Genomic DNA, 20,424 nt, shown 5'->3' with positions numbered 1-20,424 from the left:
GGAACTTCACCATTGATTATTATTTTGCTCACTGCCTCTCTCAAAGCCTGCTTAGACTTCGGACCTAATGTCTTTATCAGCATAATTGGAATGCCATCTGGGCCTGTTGATGTATTACTAGAAACCCTTGTCTCAGCCCTTTCCCACTCTCGTTGTGAAAATGGAGCCATTGCACCACTTGATTCGTCCTTGTCTATTGTGGTGCATAAAGTACTTCTTTGTTGAAATTTTTCTGTCACCCTTGTTCTTATATATTCAATAGCTTCGTCCCCTTCTAGCCTGGCACCTTGGGCTGTAGTTATAAAACTCTGCTCTAGGCTCGTCTCATTTCTTAGGGAGTTTAGATGGTTCCCAAATTTCGCAGCTGCCTTTCTATCTTTTTTATGTACTTCTGCCAGCCCCTGAGCTCCCTTTCTTCTAATCTTTTCAATGATCAGAAGAAATGCAGCCCTTCTACAGCTTAGAAAGGTTTCGCATTTTCTTTCAACATCCTCTGTCGGTTCACCCCGCTGTTTAGCATGTCTGTGTTCCCTAGAGGCTTCCTGACGTTTTGCTATGGCTCTCTTAACTTCCTCATCCCACCAACATTTGGGTTTGTGTCTTCTTTTCCCGGGTGACTTGTTACGCGTCTTAGCAAGCTCTAGCTCAAAGAGTCTAATTAGATTCATGTATGTCCACACTGTCTTATTATCCTCCGTGATTACTTTCTCAATTTGCTTAGTGGCTATTTCCATTTGCCTTTCTGAATAAAAATGTTTCTGTAGTTGCTCATTTTGTCTCCTTCCCACTTTCACTGCTCTTCCAAAATTTAGCTTGATATGTTTGTGATCACTACCCAGACTTCTGGAGCCACCTTCATCTATGTGCATTCCCCTGAGCTTATGATACATCCTATGTGACATCAGTGCATAATCTATCGTCGACTGCAGCCTTCCTACCTCCCATGTTATTTGCCCTTCACACTTCTCGGTACTGTTGCAAATGATCAAATCAAGCCTTTCACACATATTCATGATCATTTTGCCTGTCGGGTCGGTATACCCATCTATATCTTCTATGTGCGCATTCATGTCTCCGAGTATAATTATCTCGCACTCTCTTCCTAACTCCTTATGTCCTCTGATATACACTCTACCATTGCCTCGTTTTCCTCTTTGGCCTTTGCTCCCGTCCACAAGTACACGAAACCAAGGAATGTCATTTGACCTGCCACTTTCCCTTTTAGCCATAAATGTTCCTTGCACTCCTGCTTGGCCCTTTGCCAGTCTGTACTTCTATGAATGAATGCCCCAATACCACCCCCCTTTCTGCTGCCTTCTGTTCTATTACAATATTCCCACGCGTAGTCCGGATTGTTCGGAGGTTGTTCCATGTCCCTGAGATGTGTTTCTACAAAACCATATACCATCGGCCTCTCTTCCCTTAGCTGTTCTTCTATCTCTTCCCACTTCAGCCTCTTTCTACCACCCTGCATGATAATATACCCTATGTCTGAATGAGCTCGGCACTCGCGGCTACGTCTATTTATGCTCGGACTCTAACTACCTTAGACCTTGGTGCCACTTTGGAATCGTATCTGTCCATAACATCTGTCGAAGAGTCCCCCTGGTTGTTTTCCTCGTTACTAGCTATCCTGCACCCCGAAGGGCTCGCTTGCCCCCCAAAAAAGCCACTGCGCGTCCTGCAAGTCGCCAACCCACCTCATGACCTAGCCGCCCATTGAAGTGAATTCTGTCTCGTTGAAAACGTCCCCCCTCCCCCTATGCACCTCTCTGTTTATTTCCACCACCCCAAATCCTTTCTCTCGACTCATCCGCCATATCTCTTGGTTTGCGTTGAAAACCGCTCTTTGCAGGTTGCTATCACGCACCTGTACCTCCGGTATCGTGCATATCACTACCTGTACCTTAGGAGAAGTGGCGCGCATGCCGTCGACGCCTTTTGCCAGTGTGGCTGCTAGTCCTGCTGTATCTTCATTTAAGACATCGTTTAAACCGCCTGAAATTATCACGAGGTTTCGTCTATCAGCTGTATTTTTGAGCTTTGCGCTCGCTTGCCTCATGACTGCTTCAAGCTTGTGTCCTGGGAACGCCCCTACCGACCCTCTTGTCACCTCTTACCCTCTCTTTTATGGCTTCTGTGCATCGATTTTAATTCGAGTCCCCGGCGATTATCACATTCTGTGACTTTTCAGCTGGAGCGTCCTGCACCTGGGGGCTACTTGCACCTGTGACGCCAGCTGCTTTGTCCCCTCCAAGCCCCACCACTACCTCGCTGAAGCTGGGCTTTGCGACAGTTGAACCGCCTAAACCTGTTTTTTCCAAACTTGCTTGCTCTTCCTTCTCCACCGTTCTGGTTGCCGGTTCTCTACTGTTCTCTCCGTAGGCCGCTTCTTTGTTCAGCTTCGCTAGTGCTTCCTCAGTGGACTTCAGTCTTTCTCCCATTGCTCTCGTTTTCTCTTGCTCTGTCGTCAACGCAGTCTCGAGCTCATCGATTCTCACCAGCGGTTCACATTGGGCAACCATCATTTTCTCCAATTTTTCCTCGAACTCACATTGCCTACACTTTGCGTTAGCTTCTTCTCCATCCGCTTCTACGCTTGGGTCCACTTTCAAACCCACTCCACATCTTGAACACTTTACAGTCTTTTTAGCCATGTCTTTCTGACATCAATTGTCCTCATACTCGATAATTACTAAACTCGAGCCGTGCACTACGAAAAAAAAAGAAAGTCTAAGCTCTACTACAAAAATTGGCGTGTTGAATGTACGCGCACCACCCCCACTGGGTGGCAGAAAAAAACCACAAAAAAAATTCAAGCACACACACCCGCACTAACTAATAGATACCTCGTGACTGGCCCCCGTAAAAGCCGTACCATAAATAGCCGTACCACCATCAGCTACAAGTACCGCCATCTAGTGAACACTGCAAGAACTAAATGAGAAGTGGGTACGTACAGGGGACGCACACCTTACGCTTTAAGGAGCTTCACCCCTGAAAAACGGTGTAGCTCAGTGGTAGAATATTGGGCTGGCACACAGTGAGCGCACCCAGGTTCGAACCTCACTTTGCCTTTGGTGCTAGCTCGTGCCGGCCTAAGGCAAGTTTGACAACATGTTACGAGCACTGGCGTCACTCCGTAGCAAAATATTAAGCTTGCACCCAATGAACCCGGTCGGGTTCAAGCCCCACTGGGTCATTGGTGCAATTTTTTTCTAATTTCGTGCGATGTAGTTACGGATACCGGTGGCACTGGTGGTGACATCGGCAGTAGCGGGGGCGGCGAAAAACATCTGCGCGTGACCCGACCATTGATCTCATAACAGCTTTCGCTGTAAAAGTTAGATTGGCAGATGGGATTACGAAGTGTGTGGGTATAAGTTGGCAAAGCAAGCACAGGGCCGAGTTGACCAGTGGAACATAGGCTTTTGTCCTGCAGTGGTCATAGTAAGGCTGGCGATATTGATGATGATTGTTCAGTTTTGACAATTCCTTATACACTGCTACCACCAACAACTATGTATGCTTATAAAGCCACGTGGAAGCAGATTCTGCAATGGTTGAGGTGAATTTCTGACTCGTCGAAGATACCAGTGGTGGGGAACAGGGACTCGCTGCCGTTAAGCACTGCAACAGCAGCTACAATTTTCGCAAGGCAACATCTTAACAAGATGAAGAAAGAGAGAATAAAATTAGACAAAGGCAGGAGGTCAACAAGAAATTGGGGCATCTGGTTGGCTACCCTGCACTAAGAGAAATGGTAATGGGGAAAATATAGCCTAATCATGGGGAAAATATTGTAACAAATGAAGCAGCCTCATAACAAGGATGTTCTATTTAAACGGTTTATTTAGGGCGAACGTGTGCCCAAAGTGAACGACGCACAGCAATCAACAAGATCCAAGGACGGTAGTCTTCGTGAGCCTCTGCCTCGAGCATCCTCGTTCTCTTCTTCTTCACGCGCATTGGCTGTTCGGCAGAGTACCGGGCATATGCAGGGCCGGCGCGTGTATTGCGGCTGGCTTCGTCGCTCGTAGTCATGCCGTTCACGTTTCTCTGGTTCCCGATGTCCGCGTTGCGTGGAGCAATGGTAATTTCCTGTGGCATTATCCCCCGGTCTCAAGAGGCACCACCCCGATGCTTTAGATGATAATGTAAGCAGCGTTTCCGTCTCGGAAGGTTTGTAAGAGTGAATTGATTGTACAGCAAGCAAGTGGGGTCGCTAGTCTTCGTACAGGTTGTAGTACGGTTTCATACGCACAATGTGTACACGCTCGGTGGAGTTGCGTCGTTTGGAATGCCCATGTCCTGTAGGCTTGACTTCATAAACGAGGTCGCTGAGTCGCGGTACTACCACGTAAGGACCAAAATATCGACAAATGAGTTTTTCAGACAGGCCTCGTCATCGTGTTGGGGTCGGTATTCACACTTTGCCACCAACTTCATACCGTGTTTCACGTCTTCCTCGGTTGTAGCGGTCGGCATCGATTCGTTGTTGGTGACATATTCGGTACCTTGCTAATTGGCAGGCCTCCTCTGCTCTCTCTATATAGTCATCGAGATCAGAAGGGTAGTCATCTTGATCTATAGGTAACATAGCGTCCAGTGTTTTGGTAACTACACGATCGTAAACTAGTTGAAACGGGGTAATCGTGGTAGTCACTTTAACGGCGGTGTTTTAGGCGAAGGTGACGTATGTTAAAATGTCGTCCGTCTTTTTGTGTTCGACGTCCACATACATAGATATCTTGTCAGCTAGAATTCTGTTAAGGCGTTCAGTCAGGCCGTTGATTTGAGGGAGATATGCGGTGGTTTTCCTGAGAACAATGTGGATCATGTTCAGCAGGCATTCCATGAGTTCTGCCGTGAAAACCGGTCCGCGATCGGTGAGAAAAACAGTTGGAGCGCCATGCCGTAGCACAAAAAACTTGGCGACCTCAGCTACCGTTTCTCGATGCAAGGAGCCTTCTTTCCGTGTATCTCGTTAAATAATCAGCCGCTACAACGATCCACTTCTTGCCAAGTAGAGATGTCGGGAATGGTCCAAGAAGGTTCATTCCAACTTGTTGGAAAGGTGCTTTCGGGGATCTATCGGATGCAGAAGGCCCGCTGGCTTAGCACGAGGCGCTTTCCGTCATTGGCACTCGCGGCATGTTCTGACATAGCGCTGTACTGAAGACAATAGCTTGGGCCAGTAATAGTGCTGACGGATTTGTGCAAGCATTCGAGTGACCCCTAAATGTCCAGACGTAGGCTCATCGTGGCACACGCCCCGCCGTGGTGGTCTAGTGGCTAAGGTACTCGGCTACTGACCCGAAGGGCGCGGGCTAAAATCCCGGCTGCGGCGGCTGCATTTCCGATGGAGGAGGAAATGTTTCAGGCCCGTGTACTCAAATTCAGGTGCACGTTAAGGAACCCCAGGTGATCGAAATTTCCGGAGCCCTCCACTACAGCGTCTCTCATAATCATATTGTGGTTTTGGGACGTTAAACCCTACAAACCTAGTCATCGTGGCACACTTGTAATATTTCTTGCCGCATAGTAGCGGGAACGACAAGCAGAAACTTTTCACGGTTGGACTTAAAATTTCTCTTGTAGAGGACATTTTCTCGGAGGCAGAACGATGCGAGGCTTCGAGAAAATATACGGGGTACTTGTACGTCAGCTCCTTTCAGGTGTTTGATGAGCGGGAGCAATGCTTCATCCGCATGTTGAGTTTCAGCTATCTGAGAAGTCTCGACCACAGCCACGAATGAAAAGTCCTCTTCATCTGATAGTGCTGTGTCTGCAGGGGCCCGTGACAAACAGTCAGCGTCGGTATGCTTCCTGCCAGATCGGTATACCGCAGATCTCAAATTCTTGCAGTCTGAGGCTTTACCTTCATAGTCGTCTGGACGGGTTCTTGAGGTTGGTGAGCCAGCAAAGGGCATGGTGATCGCTGACTGCCTTGAATGATCTACCATACAAGTAAGGCCGAAGCTCACCGATGGCCCAGACGACGACAAGGCGTTCTTTCTCTGTGGCCGAATAATTGGTCTCCGTCTTTGTTAGAGTCCGGCTTGCGTATGCTATCACCTTTTCTTCGCCATTCTGCCACTGTATTAGGATGCATCCTAAGCCGATGTTGCTGGCGTCTGTGTGTATTTCCATGTCAGCAGTTTCATCGAAACGAGAAAGGGTTGCGGGTTCTTGCAACCGTTTTCTTAATTCGTTGAAGGCGCTTTGTTGCACTGTTTTCCACTGGAAAGGTACATCTTCTCTCGTAAGTTTCGTCAAGGGTTCTGCAATCCGTGAGAAATTTTTGACAAATCGTCTATATGAAGCACAGAGACCTAAGAATCTCTGCACAGACTTTTTGTCTGCTGGCACCAGGAGCCTTGCAACGGCGGCTGTGTTTTCGGGAACAGAGCGCACACCGTGGGTGCTGACAACGTGCCCAAGAAATCGAAGCTCTTCAAAACCGAATTGGCACTTCTCTGGCTTGATGGTGAAATCTGCCGAAAGGATTGCTTCTAACACTTCGTAGGCGCTTGATATGCTCCTCGAATGTAGCGGCGAAGATGACCGCGTCGTCAAGGTACACTAAGCAACACTGCCACTTCAATCCGGAAAGTACAGTGTCCATCATGCGTTAGAACGTTGCCGGCGCACAACAGAGACCAAAAAGGAGAGTCTTGAATTCATAGAGTCCGTCCGGGGTAACGAAAGACGTCTTCTCGCGATCACGTTCATCAACTTCATTATGCCAGTATCCACTTTTCGGATATAGTGATGAGAAGAACTTCGGACACCGAAGTCTGTCTAATGTGTCGTGTACGTGGGAGGGGATATACATCCCGTTTAGTCACAGCATTTATTTTCCGGTAGTTGACGCAAAACCTTAGCGTGTTATCCTTCTTGACAAGTACTACAAGAGATGCTCACGGACTGCTAGAAGGTTGAATAACATCATCTTCAAGCATCTCCTGTACTTGATTCCTGATGACTTCCCTTTCTTTTGGTGAAGCGCGGTACGGGCGCTGGCGTACCGGCCTGGTTGTCTCGTCTGTTACGATCCTGTGTTTTGCAATGGTCGTGCGGCGTACCTTTGAACTACTGGAGAAACAGCTGCCGAATTCCCGTACAAGGTCGTATAACTGTAGACGTTGGATCACTGAAAGATTAGGATTTACGGATATTACGTCGCAGACATCTGATGTTGGTTTCACATCCGTTGACGTTGTTTCAAGGCTGCATATTTCTTTGGCTTCACAAACCTCATGAAGAAAGGCTATGGCTGTCCCCTTCGCGATGTGCTGGAAGTCGTTCCCAAGATTTCTCAGGAGAATGTCTGCGTACCTGTTTCGTAGCTGGATAATCCCTCGTGCAACACAAATACCTATTTTCAGGAAAATGTCCATGTTGCTGTCTGCCACAACTTTGTAGTCACCAAACGTATCATTTCTGACTAGAATAATTACACTGCTCTGTGGCAGTACAGTCACATCATCATCGACATTGTGCAGTGGAGTGGTGTATTGCTCGTCTGCTCGAGCTACCTTTATAGCTTCTTCTGTCGAAAATGATATGCTGGACCTCTGCAAATGGATAATGGCACCATTTGCTTGCAGAAAATCCCTTCCGAGTATACCTTTTCTCGAACATACGGGCAGGACAACAAAGTCACCAACGTAAGTGAAACCTCGTATCTCAACTCTTGTGGTGCATCTGCCGAGAAGCGTAATAAGGTAACCGCCTGCCGTAGGTACTTGAGGTCCACTCCATTCGGTCAGAACTTTCCTGAGGCACTTCTAAATCGTAGCTTATCACAGCGTTAGAGCCATGAGCTCTAGCTCGTCAATTACCAACGGCAAGTCGGAAGTTATCTTCTCATTACTGCACTTTTTTACCTGAAGACAGTCGTCGTCGTCGTAACGCTGGTGTCGCAGTGGAGGATCTTCGTATTTCGAATCACCAGCGGCCTCGCCTTCATAGGTCGCCCACTTCGTTTTCCCGGGTTTCGGCTAGGCGAACGATACCTAGGTGCGTTTGGAAAGAAACGTGGGCTCTGCGAGCGCTGACGTAGAGGGAATGGTGACCGCGGTTGATGACGACGATACAGCTCGAAGCTCTGACGTGAGAACAGGTATTCCTCAATGTCGCACGGCCTTTTACCGTTTCGCGGACACGGTGCGTTGACCGCAAATCCTGGAAGACCAGCTTGATAATATCGGCAAAACCGGTAAAGATGGCCAAACTCTCCACAGGGGAAGCACAGGGTCCTACGTTCGGCATCTCGCCATACATCACTTTTCCGAGCTCTTGTCTCTTTCGGAAGAGGTGCGCTGCGAGTTGCCTCTACAATATGGCGCGGGCTAGTGTTGGCAGTGCGTAAGTACCAGGTGTCTCCATAGGCGCACTGTGGACAGCAGGCCGCCTGAGCACCTCAGAATAAGTTACCGTGCGTCGTGTCGGTGGTGTATCCCTTTGCGGCTTTCGTATCGCCTGACGAATTTCTTCTTGGACAACATCCGCAATAGACAGTTCCGGTGAAGCGGGTGGCTGCAGCTTGCGTAGTGCTGCCCTGACAACTGACCGGACGAGCTCCCGCAGAGTGTCAAGATTATTGACAACGTTTGCCGAAAAGACCCCTGCTGATGTACAGGTTACGTCACGATTGTATTGCCGGGCTCTCTGCTGCAGCGTCGTTTCTATTTTTGTTGCTTCCGACCGAAGCTCGGCAACAGTGCGCCGCGGATTGCGAATGAATCCCGCGAACAGCTCTTGTTTTACCCCATGCATGAGATGACGCACCTTCTTGTCTACAGTCATGTTGGGATCAGCTCGCTTGAACAGGCGGGCATGTCTTCTATGTACATAGCGACAGTCTCATTCCGTGCACGAAGAGCTGCTTCTGCCTTTTCCCGGCAATCATTGTTGCCAAACGTACACAGTAGCCGCCGCTGCAACTCTTCCCAGGACGTCAAAGATGCGTCATGGTTTTCGTACCACACTCGTGCTCCGTCTTCCAAAGAGACGTATACGTTGCGCAACTTACCTGCTTCGTTTCATTGGTTTATGTTTTCCACCCTCTCGAAATGATCCAGCAAGTCTTCAGCGTCCTCAAACGGGTCACCATGGAACACCTTCGGTATGACGGGTTGGCTGACAATGAGCTGTGATGGTGCAACTTGGCTAGTCATGGTGGTGGCGTTTCTTGTTTCCGTCGCTGATTCCCTTGGCCCAGGGGGAAGTGGTCCAAATTCTGGTGAAACCCCTCGAATACGGTGACTGATCCGTTGGTGCACCGGCGCAAACTCCTAGCCTTGCGGATGGTCAGGGCTTGGACTTCGCTCTCTTGTGGGGTTTGAAATCATCTACCCAGCACTTCCCCCAGAAAATGTAACGAATGTAGCAGCCTCACAACAATGACGTTCTATTTACACGGTTTATTAAGGGTGAACTTGTGCCTAAAATGAATGACGCACAGCAACCAAGAAGATTCAAGGGCAGTAGTCTTCGTGAGCCTCTGCCTCGAGCACTCTCGTTCTCTTCTTTTTCACGCGCGTTGGCTGTTCGGCGGAGTACCGGGTGTATGCAGGGCCAGCTCGTGCATTGCGGCTGGCTTCGTCGCTAGTAGTCGTGCTGTCAGCGTTTCTCTGGTTTTCGACGTCCGCGTTGCGCGGAGCAATGGTAATTTCCTGTGGCAATATAGCCAATGTAGATATAGGCTATATCTACAATTGGCTATAGCTAGAGATGCAGCCAGTTATACTGATTTTGAATAAGTTTTTCGACGTCATCTCTTTTACAATGGTAATGTTTTCGTAATTGAAGCCGCTACCAAACAGAATATTTTAGGTTTCTTGTTCTATCTGATGGAACAATTCTGAGAAGCCGCCACCATTCACTGAGTACCAAATGAGTTCGCTTTGATGTTTCTGGACTGCTATCAATCTGTTAAAGGGTGTGTTTGTTTAGGAAAAGAGAGAAAGAATTTCATTTCTTTTATTTACATGGTGAAGGTTAGTTATTTTCACACTCGGCAATAAACTAATTTCCTATGGCAATAAACTATTGCCTTATGGTGACGAAAATGTGTTTTTGTTTTTAAAAAATGGCGAAAAAACTGGCTTATTCTGGTTGTTCAAAATTTCCGGAAATTTTGCATCTCTTGACAAGCAGTGACACCATGCGTTTCAGAGTATCTTGTTTTACATAGACGGCTTTTGCGGGAATCAGTGAATCATGCCTTCGAGAATATACTCTCTTGCAAAATGTGATAGCTTACGCAGAACTTGAATAGGGCTTCAGTCAGCATCGTATAGTTCTATATAAAATGGCCCAGCTTACCTGACAGAAGATCGCGGCCTCAGCACAAGTCTTCTTCAGCTCTTCTGCTGCCGGGTGCCAGATGGGCGGCGTGGACGAGGTTAGCAGACCCATGCCCAGAGGTGCTGCATTGGCAACACCCAAGCTGTTTTCCTGTGAGAAAATATCATTTGCTGGCAGCGTTGCACCGAAAGCAAACCGTGCGAACGGGTGTTAGACCTAGGAAATTATATTTTGAAATTGAACACTTATACAATACAAGATACCTAGGTGAGAAACCTTGGGCACATCAATATATGATGCTATCGCAATGCATACGATACGATACCTGCCATAAGTATCTTGAGACGCTTTATTCCGTAAATGTGTTGTTATAAGTCTCCAGCATGCCATAGCAAAAGCCGGTGTACAAAAAGGTCTGCTTGAAAACTTGTTAAGTGATTTCAATATTATCTCATTCAAAAACCATCTTTCTTTTTCAAAGTACGTTAGTTTGCTCTTGAAATAACTCATTAGGGTTTGTTTTACCTTCTTATCAGAACCACTCTATATACAGGCAGTGACCCAAGATTGTGATTTCTGCACCCAATGGAATGAGCTTGCTAACCAGTTAGAGGGTGCACATCTGACTACATGTGCCTCAACGAGAAGCCTCCGCAAGACGGCGCAATTACTAATGTGCAATTTCACTTTCTCCACGAGAAAACATTTGTTTATTACGAAATCACTGGTGTACAAAAGCAGCGATTTTAATAGCGTCTTTTTTGTCGTATTGTGTATACATTGATTGGCATGTGGGGTTTATCGTTCCAAAACCACTATATGATTATGAGAGCTGCCGTAGTCGGGGACTCCGGAAATTTTGACTGCCTGGTGTTCTTTAACATGTAGCCAAATCTGAGCACATGAGCCTACAGCTTTTTTGCCTCAATAGAAAAATTGTGCAGAGATAGCACGCAGAAAGCTGCAATTACTTTCGTATGTATATCTGCTGGCGAGCTGCATTATTTATTCGTTATCTACATACTGCCACATACTAGACGAATACTAGACGCCTTTTACCGAGGCTAGCTGTTCTACTCTGCCATTTCTTATTTCTCATTCTCCCATGCCCGAGCGTCGCTTCATCTACATTACACTGGGTCACGCTGCGAAAACGCTGCCTTATTGGTCTTTGGAGTCTTGGCTACTTGTTATGACGCGCATGTGTCTGGGTCAATTTTTTTTTCATCGCTATAAACCCCTTATATGTCTCACGAGGCCAGCCATGGCTGTTGCATGCCGGACGTTCTCGGCCGCACATCAACTGGATCTCATAAGATTCTAAAACAAACGCCGCCACCTCGCCGAAGGGAATTGTGAGGAAATGAGAATGCATTTCTAGAGCCTAGAAAAGGTACCGTTGCCGTCAGACATCCACCATCACCGACTTTTGCCATAAAATTGAGTGGTGCCCGAACAGAGATTGGTCGAGAGTGAAGAGTGAGCGGACGGGAGAGTGGAGCACCATCGTTTTCAGCTTGGCGTTGGCATCTCAAAGCAGTGTCTCCAGCACACACTTCTGGATGCTCTTGAGAAGCGTCCAGCCAGTAAATGGTCGAGAGTGAGGCGTCAGCTTACAGGAGAGGGGGGCGCAGGGAGAAGAGAGAGCAAATGGCAAGAGAAGGAGCGGCGAAGCACTGCACCTGTTCTCTCCTACACTCTCTTGCACCCAACGCTCAGCTTGCTAGGGACGAGGATAACAGCACGCACCTGCAGTTGCTGTTATGGGAGAGGGAGTGAGAGCAAGAGATAACATCCGCCAACAGTCGGACAGCGCCGGATGCCTGACATAGTGAAATAGTGACTCAGAAATACATTCTCATTTAAAACGTCTCTCACGGGTGGTGCTGACAGGGTTCTGCATGCCACGATAGGTCGTCTAGACGCGTCGAAGTCTCGGGTGATCGGCATCGGCTGTGTCGCTGTGGTCGTTGGTCTCGAAGACGCTGGCATCCGGCAGGTGAAACTGCCGATGGGGACTCAACAGGACACTATAGGCTGGGTTTCCATTGTCGTAGGTCTCGCTGATGACTGTCGTACGGCTAGTGTGCCCAAAGCAGGTGCGCTTGTACACGCCGTGAAATTTGTGTCAGTCGATCCAACCGTAACTGACAACAGCACGCTCGTATAGTGGTATATCTATCCTCGACAAGGGGTGAAACTCCGAGCCCGCACGCAACGTAGCTCATTCTCTTGCAGTATTGTTCCCGTCAAGCTCCCCGAGATGCTGGAAGTGTTTTTTTCTTGAATCGAGGCATGTATTAGAGTCGGAATTTACATTCGCCTTATCAGGATTAAACCGGGTCGTTACCAGCGACTATTCCAACTTGAAATTACACCTCGGCTTCAGTCAAAAGCACCTTACTTTTGAAATTACCGATGTCTGATGGCCCTGGAAGCAGTTTCAGTTGGGCATCGTGGCTGATGGTTCAGGCACAGACTACAGAGTACACGTTTGTACGTCAAGAGGCGCAGAACTTATCAGCGTTGCCGGTGAGCCTGTGTTCGCACTGATAAATGTCCTAGACTCTTCTTCTTCTGGTTATTCACGGAAGGCGTGCGTATCAGGTACAAAAAATGGTGGCTGCGTGTTCGCAGGCGTTGCTGGTCTTGAGGGGCACGTCCCCAACCGTGCTTGATGGATGATTGTCTTGGTCTCTGGGGATGTTCCTGCTGATGGTAACCTCGCGTACAGGAGCTGTGTGGCGGGGAACCCTTGTCGCAGCTGGTGTTGGTGTCTGTCACGAGATATTCTGCGATGCTATTGGCGAAAAATAGCAAAGTGAGGTGTTGGACTAGTTGGTTTTTCATGAATGAGAAAAAATTGCGCTAAAATGGCTACAGCAAACGAAGTTAGGAAGGAGACAGAAAAGAAGAGGACAGGACAAGCGCAAACTATCAACTGAAGTTCATTGAACGAACATGGAAGAATGAAGCATTCCCGGCAAGATAGTAGTCGATTTACCAAAAGGGTAGGGCTCGGTGATCTTGCTTCACGGTCTTCAGTGGCAAACACGTTGGGTGATTATGATTAGCAGATGTGATGCTGCTTCACAGTGGTTATCCAGGTATGCTGATTTAAATTCTAATTATGGCTTCTGGTGAATTCAACTTCCGTATGGGTAAGTGCAATGGAGCTGTAACAAACGCATGTGCTCTCTTTGTCTGATATGTGAAAGGCTTCCAAAATTTCGCGTGTGGTCTGAATTTTTTTATTTGGCCAGAATTTGTTTTTTTGTTAACAGTGGGCTGCACCCACACTCTGCAGTGCACAAAGAGGTTACCTGTGATGGCTGTCTGCTGACATGCATAGCGATACTCTTTGGGCCGCTAGTTGATGCTTCTTCTCGGTCGCCCAACGTATTCTTGCCACATGTCAGTGGAGTAGAGTATACGATGCCTACTTCAAATTCAACGTATTTGTTACCTTGATGTGTTCAGCATTCTTCTTTAGTCGCCTCGGGGTCGTTCACTTTTTGGCACATTCCTTCCAATTTGACTGGAGATGAGAACACAACATTCAGCTGATGCCTGGCTCCTATCTTCTTCAATTTATAGGATGCTTTGTGAACATATAGAATCACCACAGTCTTTTTTCATGACTGTTGTTTTCTTTACTTTTCTTTTGTTTTATCTCTTTTCGAATGGTTTCCCCAGCTGATTCCAGCACGCCGTCGGTGTAAGCGCTTTCTCTTAGACGCTGTATCTGCAGTTTAATGCTATCATCACATCTGTGTGTACAGGATCGTCCTAATGACTGTGTCATGCTAGCGTGAGCAATAGCCCTTTCTACTAGTTTCGTGTGTGCAGAATCGAAGCGAAGTATGCCTTTTTTTTCCTCTCATTCGGTACATTTAGCACATGTGGCTCCCGTCCTGTTTTATGTTGAGGTCTAAGTTTTGCAGAGCGTTTTCGGTGGGGACGTCGTACGTGAAATGCAAACATTCCTGTGCGTCTTCAAATATCTTGAATATTGTTGTCGCGTTAATTTAATCTTGTGGCTGGTCTAAGCAAACGAGGTAGTCATCTATGTATATGAAGCAATCGACCATTTTGGATCCTTGAAACTACTCGTGTAGTGAGTGTCCTGTCTCCCACCGCCCGAACATGTCTGAGAATATGGAAGCCAAGCGTGATCCTATGCATATGCCGTCAATTTTCTTAAACACCTTGCCATTGTATTCTACACACAAGCCATAGTATATATAGCGTAGGTAACCTAGGTAGTCTACGAATGGGTGGCGAAAAGTCGTACTACTAAACGCATGATGAAGATGCCCCGCGTTACGTACGGCTTTGGCACGTACGCTTGTACTGTCCACATCTTTTTTTGTCTCCTCTCTAACCATTTTCCGCAGCAATTTTACCGCAATTTTTTCTCAGTCATTTGCGAAAGAGCTGCAGTGGGTGACTGATATATGGGGTTTAACGTCCCAAAACCACCATATGATTATGAGAGACGCCGTAGTAGAGGGCTCCCGAAATTTCGACCGCCTGTGCTTCTTTAACGTACACCCAAATCTGAGCACACGGGCCTGCAACATATCCGCCTCCATCGAAATTGTAGGCACCCCAGCCGGGATTTCGTTTCGTGACCTGCGGGTCAACAGCCGAGTGACTTAGCCACTGGACTACCGCAGCGGGGCGAAAGAGCTGCATGGCATAGCTATAACGTTGAATGGGTTGCCATCGCAGCCCTAGATCACAGTAGAGAGCGGATCAGAGATGATACAGTCGAAGGCATTCTAAAAGGGACGGAACAGACTTGTGAGTTGGGCACACCATTCAGGACAGGTTTTTTTCCTGATACCTTCGTAGGCTTGCTAATATTCTGCTGCATCGCGAAGGTGGTGGATGAATAGATGGATATATGAATGGATAGAGTAGCTTTATTTGGTCCTTTGGAACGTGCTTTAGCACGTTGCGGGCTGCTCTCACCTCGGAAGAGAAAGGCCAAGTCTCTCTGCTACGTCACGGGCCCGGTGGACTGCCCATACCTGTTGTTCAAGTCCGGAGCTCGCAATAGCACCCTCCCATTTGGATGGCATGATGACTTCCCCGCAGCGTAACGCAAGGCACCACCAGAGCACATGTTATATGGTAGATATCGTGGCAGTAGGAACATGCATTAGTTGGTTCTATTTTGGTATCAACTTTGCTCAATGGCCGACAACTATTTCTGCCGATCTGTCAAGCCATGATGCTTTTTAAGCAAGTTGATGTTATTGACGCACAGGAGCAAGTCGTCCTTGAAGCTGCGGAAATCTGGTAATTCGAAAGCAGTACCTGATATCAATATGCTTTGGTAGGATCCGGAAGTTTCCCCGTCTAAACGGGCTCTTTCCTTGGCCAGCAACGATGTCATCCGCATGACGTTCATGAGAAGGTTGAGTGAGAAACTCCGTCCAGAAGCTGATTCTGCAGCAGGTTTAGGTGCCTTGGCACTCAGATAGGCAGTCTAGAATGAGCAGTTGGGAGTCGCCAGGCTGCTCAGTTGTTGCGACAGACAAGTGGCGCCACCGAAAAGCTGCGCTGCACCGTCCTTACGCCATCGGAGGCTGCTTTGGTGGCGGCCACAGCAAATGTGGCCGTCGCAGCACTCAGTGCTGCGGTGATGTCCTGGATCGTGAAAGGGTGATGATGATGTGTGGTTTTTTCATGGCGCAACGGCTATTCGATATCCAAAGAGCGCCAGGTCACGCAGTTAGACTTGTGAACAATTATTATGATAGGTGGCTGTCTAACGGCTCTGATATTCATTGCGCCAACACTGGTAAAAAGCAGAAGTAGTGAAACATTGAGAGTCACGTGAAATGTGCGGAGTGGAAATGGTTGGCAAAATGCCGTTTTACTAAACGCATTATGGAGATATATGGCTTTGGAACGTGTGCCACGTTAACGTCCTAGCGTCCAAGGCCTGCTAGGCAGGGGCTTTGTTTGCTGTAATCACCACAGCAGTGACCTATCTTGAGGGGTGATGCTATCGAATGCCTAGGTATATGACATGAAAAGGATTCATGTCTCTTTAAACTCTGCAATAATATATGAGTGAAGAAAGTTTCTACCAATGAACATCGCAGGATGAAGTGGTATCTGTTGGCTGCAGTGTAGTGGGACACGTGTATATAGCGTGTCTAATTAATTGCAGTGCAGTAAAATGTGAAGCATGGTCAGTGCTTCTCCACATCTGTCACACAAGGGTGGACCACCACCAGACAAAAGATATGAGGTATGAGTGCGTACTGCGTGTGTCACGTCCTTATGGCTTATTAGTAACTTTCTTTTCTGCGTGCTAAACCAACGTGTTTGCCAGGAAGCCCGGAGCTTTTGTTTCAGGAGAGGTTTCAGGAGAGGTGCCAGTACAGCTATGAATGTTGATGATTATGATGGCGATTATGATGAGTGCTGATTGATGGCCAAAGAGCACCATTTCAAAAGACTAGATATCTGAACAATGATATCATGCGTGGCTATGAAGGGCCCTTAAAAGTCCTCGCGCTAACGCGGGTAAAAACATAGAATAAAGTCATGACAGTGGTGTGGCGGGAGATATGTGTACTGAGAGTGGATGGCAAAATGTCATGATAATAAAATAATGATGGAAATGTGGTCACCACAACCGCGAACATTGTACAGAGGTCGTGCTACGGATAACCTCGAAAGAAGGGGTGAAAGCTATGAACATTTTTTTAAACGTGAAAAGTGGTTGCAGTTTAAAAAGCGGATTCCACCGAGGAGCATCCCATGGTATAGTGGGAGCTGCTATCGGTAGGACATTAGAAAATGCTTTTTTCTTACAGCATCTGGCTAATAGCACTGCACTAGAGTATGGAGAACCGTAAGTGGCTTTCCACATCTCTCACAATAAGGTAGATTGCCGGTAGATAGAAGATATGAATGTGTAGAGTGTGTGTGTCCAGTTCTAAGCCTTGTTAGTGTTACTTTTGTGCGTCGTGATTTTATATTGGCGGCCAAAAACCTGGATTCAGCTTAATAGCGTGAAGTTTATTATCTGTGTTTATCCCATATACTCTGCTAATACCCCCTGAGCCTTCGGTTTAGAAAAAGTTTTAAGTCAAGTGCAGGGATTGGCATTGTTGCATTGGAAGTGGTGTCATTGGCGGAAGCAGTCAGCTTGTCGGCCAAAATGTTCCCTTGTATCTCATGGTGCCCTGGAACCCAGCAGAAAACGACATGCTGTTTTGATGTACGCAGTGTACACAGAAGTGAGTAAAGTGACACCAGCACGGCGTTCTTGTTTTTTTAGGAGTTTTCAGGGCTTTGACCACACTTAAGTTATCTGTGCATATTATCACCTTTTCTAATTTTATCTCTTTGATGTGTTTCACGACCACCAGTATTGCGTAAAATTCTCCTGTGAAAATGCTTGCATCAGAATAAAGAACACCGGCCTCAGAAAAGGATTGGCTTACCGTTGCATATGACAGAATTGTTGGACTTTGACACATCGGTAAAGAACTCAGGGCATGTGTATTTATGCTGTAGTTCTTGAAGAATGTGTGTATGTGTGCAAGTGGTGTGTGCTTTGTGACTTCAACAAAAGAGACATCACAATGTATAAGCTGCCACTGCCACTGTGGCAGATATGTTGCAGGGGCCATCAAACTGTGTTCAAGAAGAGGCACACCTGTTTCTTTGGCCAGGCCCCTTACATGAAGCGAGTAGGGCTGCCTACAAAGGACGGTTCTCGAACAAGCAAGAACAAGGCAAATTATTATTTGTCAAATGAGAAAGCTGTTTCTTGTCTGCCTTCATCTTCAAAAAGTACAAAAAAGACACAAAAAGCTTTGTAGGTGGAGTGACCATTCATTCGAAGCCACGTACAGGCTCTCTACAGGGCTAGCTCGGAAAGCACCCGTAGACTGGCGAATGCCTGGATGGTGGACGGGGTCGAGAATCTTCAAGGCTGATGGTGTTGCCAACTCATAGATTATAGCACCGTTATCTAGGCGTGTGCGTACGAGGCTTTATATAAGTTCATTGACATTTATATAAATTCATTGACATTCATTGACCCCATGGAGTGCATGACAGCACTTTAATATGTTTAATGTTTTTAAGCAGCTGTCTTTTAAATACTTGATGTGTGGTATGAAGGTTAGTTTAATGTCTAACATAAGTCCAAGAAGCTTGGGCTCGGTCTTCACAGACAGAGGTTGACCATGCAGGTCAGTGCCAGGGTCAGGCTGCAGGCCCCTCTATCGGCTGAACAAGACACACGTGCTATTTTGCGCGTTGAGTATGAAAACATTCTCATCTGCCCAATGAGATACCTTGTTCACCCCGAGTTGAACCGGACGTTGGCACACTGAGATGTTGCTTGTTTTGAAACCAATCTGTACATCATCGACATATACGCAATGAAAAATAATATGTGAGAGAGACAGGTGCAAGGAATTCATTTTAACTATGAAAAGTGTGCAGCTCAATACACCTTTTTGTGGCACTCATGTTTCTTCTATGTAACTAACGCAATTCATACTTCTCTATATTACTCATGCATACCAAGCAGTGATCCCGGCTGTGGCGGCTGCATTTCCGATGGAGGCGGAAATGTCGTAGGCCCGTGTACTCAGATTTGGGGTGCACTTGAAGAACCCCAGGTGGTCAAAATTTTCGGAGCCCTCCACTACACCGTCTCTCATAATCAGATGGTGGTTTTGGGACGTTAAACCCCAAATATCAATCAAACAATACCAAGCAGTGTAATGAACGCAGCTTCTCTAGTTTGATATTTGGTGCCACTGCTTTTTTAAGAAAAAGCTGTTTCGGCTGCATTGACCCAATGAATTAGAAGAATACATGTGAGTGTCCCAGCAGGATTTGAACACCAGCATTCTGCGTGGCAATGAAGTATTTCACTACAGAGGCACGCCAGGTCTGGGAACTACTTCTCGAAAGAAACCCTGACGTTCGTGAAACGTCAATTGTCGTTGCAGTGCTGGCTAGCTATTCAATCATTTAGACATTTCACACCAACTCCTATGATGCAACCGGCCTGTCGTGTTAGCGTCAATTGTAGTCAGGTGCTATCCGCTGAAGTTGCTTAATGTAGCCGTGTCTGGAGCTATTTTTCTCGCGATCACCAGTGCTTCATATCAGCTTACGCTTCTTGTGTTCTGGGGTACGCTACAGTGTGACGTCACCAGTGCACGTGCTAGGTGGTGGTTGGCGAAACACTCCTGCCGGTGCCTGAAAAGGTACACATGCTCGGTGCTTGGCGCAAGTTTTTTTCCTTTTTGGAAGCTTAATCTTAATCTCACAGTGAGAACATTAGCTGTAGTATATGTCAGAGAACATCTAGGTCTGTCGTAAAGTGCTTGATGAAAGTTTTGCCACGCTGGCAGGCTGTTTATCATGAAGAAGTGAACACAGTGTAAACACAAAAGTGATCACGGAGAAGTGAAATGTGCAGTGTTGACTGTGGCGTGTAGTTTGCGTTGATGTATTTATTTGTGGGGTTTAACGTCCCAAAACTGCCGTATGTTTGTATATAGTGGAGGGCTCAGGAAATTTCGACCACCAGGGGTTCTTTAACGTGCACCCAAATCTGAGCACACAGGCATTCAGCATTTCCGCCTCCATCGGAAATTCAGCCGCCGCAGCCGCGATTCGATCCCACGACCTGCGGGTCAGCAGCCGAGTGCCTTAGCCACTTGACCACCACTGCGGGGCGTGTGGTGTGCGTTGAAAAACATCGACAATAACGGTTCACTTTTACGGTTGGTTAAACTGGGAATATCGGGCGTGGTGTGTGCAGTGTGAATAACGCGGTGCATCCTGTGTGCGAAAACACCGGTATTCGTTGTGGGCTGGTTGCAGTAATCGGTTGTCGATGGAACTTTACAATCTGAAATTTTAGCCAAGGAGAAAATGAATTTGAAGCAATCATGTGCCAGTGCAGTATATCTCAGCGTATGCGACGCGTGCAGAAATATAAGTGCACAATCTCCGGGTGATATATACGACTACGCATAAGCTATAAGCACGTTGTTAGCATTGCCGAATCTCTATATACGCTTCACCGAGGCTATCGCTTGTATTATC

At 47.1% G+C, this 20,424-nt stretch overlaps 1 protein-coding gene across 22 annotated transcripts in view; it reads right to left on the bottom strand.

Moving 5' to 3' along the window:
• The window catches only part of LOC119178032 (uncharacterized), a 653,511-nt gene that overhangs the window by 328,401 nt on the left and 304,686 nt on the right, over nt 1-20,424 (bottom strand). For all 22 annotated transcript variants that reach the window (XM_075892549.1, XM_075892220.1, XM_075892616.1 and 19 more), the window contains one exon: nt 10,336-10,467. In XM_075892549.1, the coding sequence (XP_075748664.1) occupies nt 10,336-10,467 (132 nt within the window). The remainder of the gene's footprint in view (nt 1-10,335; nt 10,468-20,424) is intronic.

The sequence above is a fragment of the Rhipicephalus microplus genome, chromosome 1, assembly GCF_043290135.1.
Source record: "Rhipicephalus microplus isolate Deutch F79 chromosome 1, USDA_Rmic, whole genome shotgun sequence".
NCBI lineage: Eukaryota > Metazoa > Arthropoda > Arachnida > Ixodida > Ixodidae > Rhipicephalus > Rhipicephalus microplus.
The sequence above is the reverse complement of the archived record's forward strand: the minus strand, read 5'-3'. Positions and strand labels throughout refer to the sequence as shown.